The sequence below is a fragment of the Physcomitrium patens genome, chromosome 12 (assembly GCF_059467195.1).
Source record: "Physcomitrium patens ecotype Gransden chromosome 12, ASM5946719v1, whole genome shotgun sequence".
Taxonomy (NCBI): domain Eukaryota; kingdom Viridiplantae; phylum Streptophyta; class Bryopsida; order Funariales; family Funariaceae; genus Physcomitrium; species Physcomitrium patens.
Genome location: NC_143421.1, coordinates 14,322,831 through 14,335,695, shown reverse-complemented (window position 1 = coordinate 14,335,695; position 12,865 = coordinate 14,322,831). Strand labels below are relative to the sequence as shown.

Genomic DNA, 12,865 nt, shown 5'->3' with positions numbered 1-12,865 from the left:
AAATTTAGGAAAAGAATTTTTCTTCTTGTCTATTGTAAGCCTATTGCTTTAAAGATTAGAAAGCATAAAGCCAAATTAAAATATTTTTTTGAATATAATTTATTATATTTTATGAACAAAATAATTTTTAAAAAGATTTTTGTACATAACAAAAAAATGATTTTCTATTTATGAGTTTTCAAATTATAATTTTTTTGATATCAAAATATTCATGATTAATTTTTGTTCATTTTTACGTTCAAAAAATAAAATATTATTTTAATAATAATAATATAAATACTCTTTCTTTATTTAAATGAATCTTATCACCTTTATCATCTTTCACTACTATCATCATCTTTGAAGTACCAAGATAAATAAATGATAGATTTTTTAAAATTGGCGTTCAATCTTTGCAAAGAAGATAGGATCATTCTGATGTTTTGCTTGCATGTAAAGATTAGAATTGATTTTGGAAGTGTTGGAAGCATAGAAGATGGATCAAGGCTAGAATGGCCTCATTATGTAATAGATAGCCTATACTATAAGCTTTCATCAATTCCAAAGAGTAAGGCTATTCAATGCAATATGTCTTAAAAATATGTGCTTGTCATATTTAGTTGAAGAGAATTGTTTGGCAAACAAGGTATTGAAGGTGAGTTGAGGCTTTGAATTAATGTAGGAACAAAATTTATATCATTTTTCTTCAAATTTTTGACATCAAAATTAGACAAAAGAAAATAGGTTATTTAAGATAGAAAATAATAGAAGAGAGAAAAAATTTCTAAGGCATATAATAGATTTTGGGTTATTTGAATTACATTTGACTGATATTTGATTATAAAGATAAAAACAAGTTATATAAGTCTACATTTTCTTTGGATCTGGATATAAGACTTGTAAATGAATTTTGAAGGTTTTAAAATGACAGATGAAGCATAAAAGAAAATGTGAGGATATAAGTTATGGTCTTACAACACAAATTTTTATATGCTAGAAACTTGGTTTAGATGTAGTACAAAAATAGCTTCCATTTATCACTATTTAATTCTCTTTACTTACAACCATACCAATGAAAAAATAATTATGACCATCAAAAAACTATGAAGCATTCGATCTTAAAAAAAACAAGTAATAAAAGAAAGTTTATTTATCTCATAGTATGTGTATATACAATTCAGATTTAATACTAATAATAAGTCTAAAGTTTATTGAAAAATATTGATTACATCCTTATCACTCATGGATAAATAGAAGGTGATTAGATGTAGGATTTTATCTAATTTATACAAGCTCTTTGAATCCTAATGTAGTCAACATATTTTATTCTTCTTTTATTACTAGTCTTATAATTTAGTAGTAAAGAATGTCAATTGTTTCATATTTATATTCATAAATATGTCAAATATATGAAATTTTGTAGTGCAATTGACTACTAAAAATCTTTTGCTTTTAAGAGTTCTTATTTTGTTGATATATATTTTTTATTTTGGCTTGAAATTTCTTCTAATTTGGTAATAGTAGAATGAGTTTATTATAGATATTTGGATCATAGTGATATTAATTAGTAGAGGCTATAATTGTGTCTTTTTATATTCTCAAATTTATCATTGTATTGCTGGAAGTAATTAAGTTAGTCTTGAAGATTTGGACAAATTCTCAATACCTATTACTTTCTCCAATTCTCAATCTGCAAGTTTAGGATATTTTTTGTAATTGTAACTACATCAATTTTCTTATCCAATGACTTAATTATTCTTTTGCTTCTTCAAACCAGGGTCATGGTATTCATGCCTTAATTTCTGTAGAGATGGATTTCTAAAAGCTAAATTTCTTTATTTTTATTCCTAGGAAGTTTTATGTTATTAGTTGAGAAAGGAGCCTAGGCATTTATAGTACTTAGGTTGATTGTGAGTACATGGTAATTAGTTTCAAAGATGATGTTTATAAAAAAAATTAATGCAAGTGGAAGCTAAGTTATTTTTAAAGTACTAATTTAGTCTTATAATAGTAAAATTTGTATATTTTAGATTTTGATTTCTAATTCTTAGAACTAGATTGCTTTTAGTTATTTTTTTTGCTTTAAGATTTAGCAATTTGTGGAAGTTCTCATAATTTGATTATGCCAAAAGCTTTTATAAGTATATCATCAAGTTGTTAATCTACTAGTATATATAAAGTTTTATTTTATTTTTTATTCTATTATATATTAGACATAATTTAGATAGATCTCAAAGTACTTTATCTTAAAATAATATATAGAAAGTGTTTGGATATTTTGATTGTACTTTGATTCTCATGATGCAATTGTATGACTTTGTTTTCTATTAATCCTAGTTCTATGTATAGATTTTGAATCTATATAGCTTCTTTGAATATATTAACTACTTTCTAATATTCTATGCATATTTTATTTGATGAAGTCAAAGTTTACTAAGTAATTAATTGAATTCAATATTGAGATATCTTTAACAAAGTTCTAAACTACTCATGTCAAATTTGTTCTAAAGTTGGCTTTAAGCTAATTGATTTTTTTGTGATGATTTCTTATAATAAAAAAATTATTGGCATAAAGTATTAGGACTATAATTTTTCTTTGACATATGAGGTAATATAATTTTTTTTTAAAGGGGGACTTGGCCATTGAATTCTTGCTTAAGAACCAATCAATTTTACAGAACTACACTTGCTTTAATGTATATAGTTCGTGATCTAGTTTATAGACTAGATGTACATTGTTGAATGAGGTATATTCAAGGAGCTCATGCATGTATACTTTATCATTAAGCTTTTAATTCAAGAAGATTGTTTTGACATCAAGATGGTATATTAACTAGCCTTTAGATCTACCAAGGATATTAATAGCTTTGATTATATTCTTTTTTGCTACATACTCAAATGTTTTGTCAAAATCAACTCCTTCTTATTACTAAAAGATATTAATCTGGCCTTATATGTGTCTTCTTGACTATTTATTCCTGATTTGATTTTGTAGAGTGACTTGATTATAATTACTTGTTTGTTGAGAGGATAAAATAACAAGGATTCATATTTGCACTTAATGTTGTCTATTTTTTAGTCCATTATGGCTAACTATCACACGTCTTGATTGACTTATAAAAAAATTATGTCATCTTTCAAAGTAAAAATATAGTCATCAAAAAGGACTAATGGCTTCTTTGAGCAATTAGATTTGTAGGTAGAAACTTAAGTTGTAGGAATGTTTTTTCTAAAGTAAACTTCAATAGTTTTGATATACTTAGAAGTGACAAAGTTGAGTGTTCTAATATGTAATAGAAGGGAGTTAGAATTGATATTAAGTTGGGAGTAGCTAAGAGAAGATGGTTCTTTAAGTGAGAGTGGCCTAATTAGCATGGATGAAAATATAGGTAGAATAAATAAGCTAACAAAATCTATTGAATGAAAGTAATGAATTTTAAGAATAGATTTATTAAATTGAGGAGATAATGACAAAGTACTTAATAAAATTTTAATGAGAAATTAGTCTTGAAAGGTAGTAAATATTTTATAACTTATAGATTTGTCTTATAGAGTGATTGACTTGTTTATAATGATGTCTTTAAAAACAAAAAATTCTTATAATTAAGGCACTAATAGCAATATATTTTGGTATATTTATCACACCTAAGAAAGATATATTGAATAGATTTGAAATCAAATTTGTCACATTTATAACAAAAGTTATGAATATATATTTTTGTACCAAAAGTATTCATGAAGGATAGATCAAGTTTTTTGTAGATAAAAGCTTTCTTTTGAATCTTTGTTACAAGTATCTTTGTTGGTTCCTAGTTTTAAAAAGAAGTTGATGCTCATATGGTCTTGGACCACAATTGCTTTGGAAGACTACTTTGATAGAAAAGACATTAAGATGTCTCAAAGATAGAGAAATTCTTATATTTAACAAGGCCATTATTTTAAAGAATGAATAGTTGATTTGTCTAATGTATGATTTTTGGATGAAAAAAAATAAAAAATGCTCCAAAGATATATTCATCTCCATTTTCAATGTAAAGGATTAATAATTTGATCTTAATAATTGTTACATCTTAAACTTTGAATTTTTGAAACTTGTGAAGAATTCTATCATTTGTTTTGATGAAAGAAATAATAATGTGCTTATTATAGTCATCAATAAAAGTGACAAAATATTGAACACTATTCTAGGGTGATCTATAGAAGGATCTACAAACATCACTATATATTAGTTCTAAAAGTGTAGAAGTAATAATTTAGCTTCTACAAAAAAAAAAAAAAAAAAAAAAAAAAACTTATTTTTAAATGCCATAAATATTATATATATATATATATATATATATATATATAATTTATTCATGATAATCATTAAAAATTAATGACTAAATTTTTACATAAGATTTTGTATAGTAAATCAAAATTCAAATGATTTAATATATAGTGCCAAAAAACACTCTCTCTAATTTTTGTCTATTTTCTAGACTATAAAGCTTATGGCTCTTATTACTTTGAAAAAAGAGGTGATAGAAACCTTTGTTGTATATTTGAGTAGCTTTATTTAAAATATTTCTTATATATATATATATATATATATATATATACATACTTGATGATGTAAATATTACATAAAAACTTTAAAGAATATCCTTGATTTGATATACATCCAATTGAGAGGAGGTTGTATTTAATACCAAAAATGTATAATATATTCTCTATATATTTAATTTGACCATTGAAAAATTTGACATAATTTAAGCCTTTGTTAACCACAATGTGTGATTTATAGCCAATAGCAATTATGGGTACAACAAAGATTATAATAAGATTTGCTATAATACCAAAGTTGTCAGTAATGTAGAAGGTTGTACCCAAATCAAGTATCCATTCAACATCCAATATTTTAACAGAGTTCTAATCTGAAATATTGTAGGAATTATCCAATAAGGCTTTGTAGAAAGAATCACTTGTCTGCTTTAGTAAATTGACTTTAAAAGATTCAATAAAATAGCTCTCAATGATGTCTTTAATATCAATCTATGAGCTACTTGATGCAAGCATTGCATTGGAGTACTTTGATCTACAAAGTGAAGATATAACACCACTATGTTTGTTGAATTTCTTTAATTTGTTGTCAAAGGTCATTATTTTTTAAATAGACTTCTCTAGCTCAAAGTTATCTTTGTTATAACCATGTTCTTTGCAGTGATGTAATAAGTCTAAAGTCTATGATGCTCTAATATGCACTTCATGCAAAGGAACCAAACTCTACAGTTCTTGGAACCTTCTAGTCAGCTAGATTCAAGGATAGAAACATATATGGTTCTACTGCTATGTATAAGTATTATGAATTTATATATCTACTAACCTAATGTGGGTAGTGAAGGTACATGTCAAAGTGTTGCCTTCAACACCACCATGCAAGACCTCATCACGTATATGTATCATGTTCTCTTGTTGTCTATGTTTAAAAGAAACTACACATGATTCTTTTGGCTAAGACAATTTATTGACCTAATGTTGGTCTAAGGACTAGATTATGTGCTATGAAATCATATTGAATCTTGGAGAGCACAGTGAAGGAAGAAAGTTTATTCATCTCCTTATTAGTGTATATACAGTCTAAACTTAGTACTAATAATAAGTCTCAAGTTTATTGGCTAGTATTGATTACATCCTTATCACTCACGAATGAATAGAGGATGACTAGGTGCACGGTTTCACCCAGTTCCTACACGAAGGTAGCCTATGAATGAAGCCAATGCTTAAGGCGCTTGTGGATGGGATATTCTGGGTGGTTTCGACATCGTTAGTGTACCAGGAGCAGCATCACCTTCGCATGACATGAAACGCTTAGTGACACGTTCTTGGTGATTTGTAATATAATATAACCTACGTTTTACGCATTTTTCTTGTGGGTACAATTACCAACCCAAAAGATTTCTTCATCGTTTTGGTCACTCGCTAAAACCTAATAAGGCTAGAACTTAACGCTACAAGTTTGCATACCACCGTCAAACTGAAAGCGAATTGAGGCAGATGATCAATGTCGGTGAGGTATTGTGCAGGAGATGGTGCACGATCTGCACTGTGATTATGCATCTGACACGTGATTGCATTTCACGTACGACTGATACCTACTCTGAACATGCAATCTTAGACTTCGCTTACGTGGTTGAGGGATCTTTCAGACAACGTGATTGGAGGCTGACCATGTCGAAATTACTTCGATGGCACGAAGAGCATTCCATTTGTCGATTTCTTTTGTTTGAAATCCGCAAATAAAGCTCTTCGTCCTCTCCCTCACCATGATTGAGCGTGAGTAAGTTTACCGTGATAGCTGGCCTGAGTTCTTTACACTGATAGATTAGGTACTATTGATGTGAGAGTTTACTCGTTTTCATTAAGAAGCCTTAGCTGCACTGTGCAGGTGCAACAGGATAAGAAACAGCTTTAAGGTGTCCCTTCTGCCTGCAATCGGTTGTCGTGCATGTAACGGAGGCTTAATTATTAGTGATTTCATGTGACTGGTGAGTATCTGTGTGAACCAATGTTTGGATGTTTTCCCGTCTTTCCTCCATGATGGTAAGCATTTTCTAATTCCTGCCGTATTGCTATAGTGCCTGAGTTAATCCTGGTGGAATGAAATGAAGAAATTCACGCCTATGAGGGTATGTCTGGGCAAGCCCAGCAGGGGACTTGACATGGCGTCTCGGCACAAACTATGGGGTGCGGTGAATGCCTCTCAGTAAGACCATGCCATCTTTTCCATCAGCACTCTTCCACTTTGGACGATACGGTTTGATCCACAGGATTCCGCACTAGATCGCATGCCTTGACAGGTTTCAGATAAGCTATGTTGTAGACGACCCACCCTGTTCTTACGTTTAGAAGCCGAGAGCCAAACCAGCTCATCCGACGGTAGCAAAAACGTGGTGCCAACAAATGAGGATGAATATGATGTGGGTGGTCCAACGCAGCGATGAAGCAAGTGAAGCGAACCATCTTGAACCCTCTGAGGATATTCTTGGAAAATCTCATACGAATCTAGACTGACATATATATTCAGATCCACGACATTTTCTCGATTTGCGACAAAATTTAAACTTGTCACTACTCATACAATTTTTAATGCATACGAGGCAACAAATGTTACTGCTGTTCCATGTCATGAATGTTCTTCCTAATATGTGGGTCTCACAAAGCCTCTCAAGGTATCCTCACCACATCAATCCCACATGGTATTCTGAAGAAACCAAAGTCATTTTCAAATGCAAGCTCTGCACTAGTGTACTACAATACGACACTTAATTGGTTCATATTGATCTGCATCTGTACCGTCGTTGTCCACATGAAACCTCATACAACCCATGAAGCTTTAATTTCAAACCCACGTACTGAGTGGGACTCAGGATTCGATCATATAGCAGACATGTGTATTTATGCCCACAGTGGATCATATAGCAGACAGGTGTATTTATGCCCACAGTGGACCATCACAATACCATACCGCTTCATGCACAAGGCGTGATCGAGAGCTCCTCACCAGGTAAACATGTAAGCTAGTCTCCTTAACCCCATTCCTTCACTCACACATTACTATTCTCATGTTCAAAGCTCCTTTACACGATGCTGGCTCTCTCTCTCTCTCGCTTTCTCGATCATTCCTAGCCAACTCACTCAGCAGCATGCTATCCATGATTCCTCCAATCTTCCTAAAAGTGTAGTAGAGATGGAACCCTAAAATGGTCTCTGCGTGTGGCTTTGAGTGTCGGTATTTTTTTATCCTGGTTGTGTACACACGGATCTGTCCTTGCAACACCAGAACTATGTCAATTTCTTTCGATCGCGCAACAACCCTCTCGCCAGTACATTTCTTTGCCAGAGCGTTTCAGAAAGGCTATCTCTTTACTGCCTTTGATCTTATCCATCACGTTCCAATCAGACTCGGTGAGAGGATATTTTCCCCGTCTCGAAATTGCTTTTTGCTAGTCCTACTTGAAGTGGGTGTCTGTCCCATGATGTGGGCAGGCTTCAAAAGTAGGTCGCACCATTTTGGTCAGGACTGGTGAGATGTTGATCCCACATGCGGCCATTCTGCCAATTTTCCTGTCAAGCCCTTGGCTTCAATAACTCCTCCGTTTCACACCCCGCCTTTTGGTGGTCACGCATTTACACTGAAGTGTGCTGTACCTGGTTGGTTAATTAGTAGTGCCTGCAGCGGGCAGGTATTTCTCGGAGGACTCGGTGACACTTTACTCTGCTGGGCACTCCATTCTGCGTAGCTGCACAACCTGCCCAATCACCCTTCGACATATATTTGTTGGGATGGGGGGACCAATCATTCAAGCTCTACACTGTGGAACTGCAGAGACCTCACCTTTTTCCTCCTCGAAGTAAACCAATTCTACTTCAACGAATATTTCGTCACTTCACCTCTACCATTGGCATAAAGCGTCTCGGAGGTTTGTCTGTTCTAAATGCACAGTGAGAGTTTTACATAGTATGGACTCCAAAAGTCACTAGAATCTTGAAAGTTGAAAAGTGACTCATCAACTTTACAGTTGGGGCTGCACAGAAGTTACTACACATCGCATTGTTCTATATTTCTCCCGAGTAGTGAGTTGTCCAGATTCAAATTTTGTCAATTAAGCAGATATCCAACACATGCAAGGCCGTGAGTGTATAGAACTGGTAAAAAAAAAATTGAGTTCTCTTGGTAACAAAATTACAAATTTCCCTTTATCTTAAACATTGTCTCAGAGAGGCCAACCCGCGGTTGGGGCCAGCGCCTGAGAATTAATAGTAGACAAACACGTAATCCACCACTTATGTCAAGCGTGGCAAAAAAGAGCTGTAATTCTGTTGCGCATACCACCTTTTTGTACACGGTTGTATCTACACCAATTGAGCTGGACTGGTAGGAAGCTGCATTTTGTAAACTATACCAGAACCTTACCTACCTTGTCTATATTTCCGCATTAACACACATCACCAGGAAAATCACTAGTCTAGCGTATGTTTCGGTGCTCACTGAATCGAAATTTCCTAATATGAGGTCGATAAACTGAAACATGAAATATCGAAGACGAGGATACTCTTCAGAACGAGGACATGGAGGGTACCAAGGACATACCCCTTATGAACGTGACCCACTTATGAAAGTTGCCTGTCTTCTTGCGAAGATGGATTACTCGAGATCTCCTAATTCATATCAAACCTAAGCGATTAGCTCGATCTAATTGACGCTGTATGTAGTCATCACATAGTCCAGCAAACTCTGTGGGAACGACGTTGCTCACGAGCAACCCGTTGTTCGCTTCACAAATCGGCCCTGCCATAAACAAAACATCAAAGCTCCAATTACTGACATGATCTCGATGTGCAAAATCATGGTTCCTTCAGCAAGAAGTCCATGCTATAACTGATGACTTCGTGTGCATGAGGGAGAACTACAGTACAATTAATCCAGCAGTTTCGGAGAAAAGAATTAGGGGAAGAAAAATGCACAGGAGATGAGGTAGAATTAATGTTACCAAAACTAGACGCATCAATTTCTACTGACCTTCATGCGAGGGCGACGCTCTGCATTCAGTTTGCGCACTTCGTAACGAATCTTTTTGGAGAAGAGGCGAGTGCGCCGTTTCTCTCTGTAACGCAACACGCGGGCCTCTCTTCCTCGGTCGCCACCTGTTCCTGGTTGTCCTTGAGCACATCCTTTACTAAGATCTGGCACTAGACCTAAGTCCAATCCTCCCTGTAAAACAATCCAACAATTTAACGAGCTTGAATATTACAGTACTGCATTGCATTTTTAACATGCGCTTGGTATCCATCCTCCGAGATCTTCATTAAACGTGAAGATTCGATGACTAATCCTTGCTAAGAGTGACCTTCTCCAAGAGCGGACTGAGATAGAACCCACAGGCCGGATTAACTAACTTCTCCTTGTAGTGTACCCTGTAGTTTAATTGGGGTTTGTTTGTGCAGCAACTGTTGGCCTGTATATTGGACCATCTAGGCGAAATGGCCTCTGATTAAATAACATGACTAACTCATGCTGCAAAACACTGGGAATGTTATCCTAAGAGTAGATTGGAGGACAATTTAAGGACATGACATCGGGCTGAGCGTGAAACGTGAACAATGTTAACACCCTGCGGAACACCTTTCCACTCTTGAGTGGGATTCAACAAGTCCATGATTCTATTAATATCCCCACATTACTCCCTGCGTTGGCTGATACTGAAGTCTAACTTACCACAGCTTCCGATGAGTCATCCGGCACAGTTTGGGGCCGCTTTCCGTCTGTCCACAGACTGCGATCCGACCAGGCCGACAGTACATCGTCGAAGTTCAGTCTCAGTAAAGATGGCGCAGCAGGTTTCGCTTCTTCTCCCTCCAGAGAGCACCGCAAGACGGCAGCCACCTCTTTTTTGATCAAAGCAAAGCCGTCCCGCACGGAATTCTCGCTCTTCACCTTGTAAAGATATTCCTTCGTGAACGGAACGACACAGTTCGGCTGCTCCTCGGGGAAGCCATCAACACAGCTCTGCTCATTCGATGCTGCAGCCTCGACCTCACCATCTCCCTCAGTATCCCCACACTCACCCTCAAAGGCATCTCCCTCAGTTTCCCCATAATCTCCCTCAAAGGCATCCTCATCTCCCTCGCGCAGAGCCACGATGTCCGAAAAATCCAAGCGATATGCGTCGTCGCTTCCGCCCTCCAGCTCCAAACCATCTCTCAAATCAACAGCATCGGTGATGTCGTGATGGTTTTCCTCATAGCCAGGGGCATCCTCAGCGTCCTCCGAAGGACTGGATCCGTCTTCGACAGGCGCAACAGCGGCGCTTTCGAAATCGTCCAGGTAGCCAGTGGGCACCAAAAACTGGTCAGAATCGCCGCTGCTGAGTTCCTCGTACGTATCTACGTCTACGGACATGGACATGGCAGCCGCAGCAGCAGCAGCAGCTCGGCCCTTGCAATACTCTGCCATGGACATGACCGTGGCGCTATCATGAGTGAAGGAAAACGAGGACTCCTGGATGTTCACAGTCACGAAGTTAGGTACCTCGTGAGAGCTCTCGGATTTCACCTTGCTGCCGCGATGGCTTGCCTTGTGAGGCTTGAAGAGGGTGTCCACTGGAGACGAGACGTGAGGATTAGGCCGTCGGCTAAGACGAGACCGCTTGCGCGAAGGGGGAGATTGAGCCGCGTGCGCCGTGTGGTTACGAGAATGTTTTCGGGCAGAAGTGTCGACGACGAGGGCCTTTCTTGGGGACTGCGAAGAGATATTGCCTTGCGAGTTCAGCCGCACACGCTCGTGTCGAAGCGCGAGAGCGTTGGCTGAATGCACGTTCTGGTCGCAGCGATAACACAGATACGCGTTGTCTGCATTGCAATACCAGCGCGCGCGCTGCGAGCCACAGACGTCGCATGCTCTTGACGCCCGTCCCGCGATCGCCATCGCTGTGGCGACGCTGTTAGTGGCAGCGTCCTTCACTCCTCCTCCTGGCATACTACCCAAACGACTACTCCACTCCTCTACAAATCCTACTCTCAAACACACTTAATGCAATTGGCTTCCTCCAAGAATCGAGTCGTCACGGGCACTACAATCATGGCCACAATCCCGTTTCGCCCTCAGCTTAAGGCTTCTTCACCATCGTGACGAGGACACGAGAGAATAATCTAGACATGCTCCCCGCTCGAAATTTCTTCATGATCTAATACAGGAGGGCACAAGCAAGCTCGTGCTGCAACGCCACGGCCCCCAAATTTATGCGAAACAGTGTAAGTTAAGTCGAAGTGGTTCTAGTGCATGAATATACCGTCCACTCCTCCACTCCCTCCACTCTTTGGCACAAGCAGAGACACTTCTACAACCACAACATCCCGCACCTTTACACCATTATCCTCATAGAAATAGTAACCCACGCACACCAATTTCAGCACCTAAAACCACCGACTCAGACTCAAACCGGTTAACTCATCACTGCTCCGAGGTTCAGTATCGATGCAAACCACAGGCAACAACTTTGGGGGAGCTGAGACGGGGTGGGATTATAGCGAGAAGATGTGGGTGAATCAGAAACGCTGCTCAACTCCCAGAGAGAGAAGCATCGACAAGGCAAAAGGGGCCTCAAAAAGTATGTAGCCAGTCGGCTGACGACTGCTGAGGATCGTACTTATTCCGCATACGTAGCGTGCAGGTCGTTGCTCTCCTGTGCCTGGACTTGGAATAAATCGACGATCAGCTGTCGCAAAACAATCTACGAACCCACCTCTCCCTTCCCCACCCAGCCCTCTCTTCACTTCCTAGTCCTGCATCTTCCACGCTTCATTCTCCTCTTTTCTATCACTCTCTCCCTATCGATCTCTCTAACTATATATCTATCTCTCTGTCTGTCTGTCTGTCTGTGTATCCTCCAGCGGCGTTGTTATTCATGCTCCGTGTCTACTTTACTGCTCGTTACCAGTGATTGAGGCGTAATGATCCTGCACTCCTGCCCTAATTGAGAATGTTGCTGTGATGTCGGAGTTGTGGAGCGTTTTTTTTAAGTTGATGAGCTCGGTGAAAAGTTGTTCCAGACTTTGTCTTGCTGTTGGACCAACCTTTGGGCGTTTGTCCAACACACTCGACGTTGGCGATGATGGTAATGGAAATAGCGGTGCATGTGGAAATGAGTTGTGTGTTGGGGTTTGTGTGAGAGTTGAGTCTCCGCTTTGCATTAGTTTAAGATGTGTGCCGAGAGTTTCTTTTTTTAAAAAATAAAACTGTTCGATTAACAGCTGTATGTTTGTATTTCACAACAGACTGTTCATATATTTTACAACTCTTCACGTTACGTTGATCATTGATCGGTTTTATCACCCAGACTTAGTTATT

General features: G+C 37.4%; 1 protein-coding gene across 1 annotated transcript; it reads right to left on the bottom strand.

Moving 5' to 3' along the window:
- Positions 1 to 8,668: 8,668 nt before the first annotated feature.
- LOC112289736 (zinc finger protein CONSTANS-LIKE 16) lies at positions 8,669 to 12,645 on the bottom strand. Its single transcript, XM_024535235.3, has 3 exons — positions 10,235 to 12,645; positions 9,539 to 9,730; positions 8,669 to 9,307 (listed from the first exon to the last, which is right to left on the bottom strand). Exons 1-3 carry the CDS (start codon positions 11,492 to 11,494, stop codon positions 9,272 to 9,274), a joined length of 1,488 nt encoding a protein of 495 aa, XP_024391003.1. The 5' UTR covers positions 11,495 to 12,645; the 3' UTR covers positions 8,669 to 9,271.
- Between the last annotated feature and the right edge of the window lie 220 nt (positions 12,646 to 12,865).

Excerpts from the sequence above, each read along its gene's own strand:
- LOC112289736 (XM_024535235.3), bottom strand. The coding sequence starts at position 11,494 with ATGCCAGGAGGAGGAGTGAAGGACGCTGCCACTAACAGCGTCGCCACA. Across the intron at positions 9,731-10,234 it reads ATGACTCATCGGAAGCTGTG|GGAGGATTGGACTTAGGTCT; the intron begins GTAAGTTAGACT and ends ATTGTTTTACAG. Across the intron at positions 9,308-9,538 it reads AGCGTCGCCCTCGCATGAAG|GGCCGATTTGTGAAGCGAAC; the intron begins GTCAGTAGAAAT and ends TGTTTATGGCAG.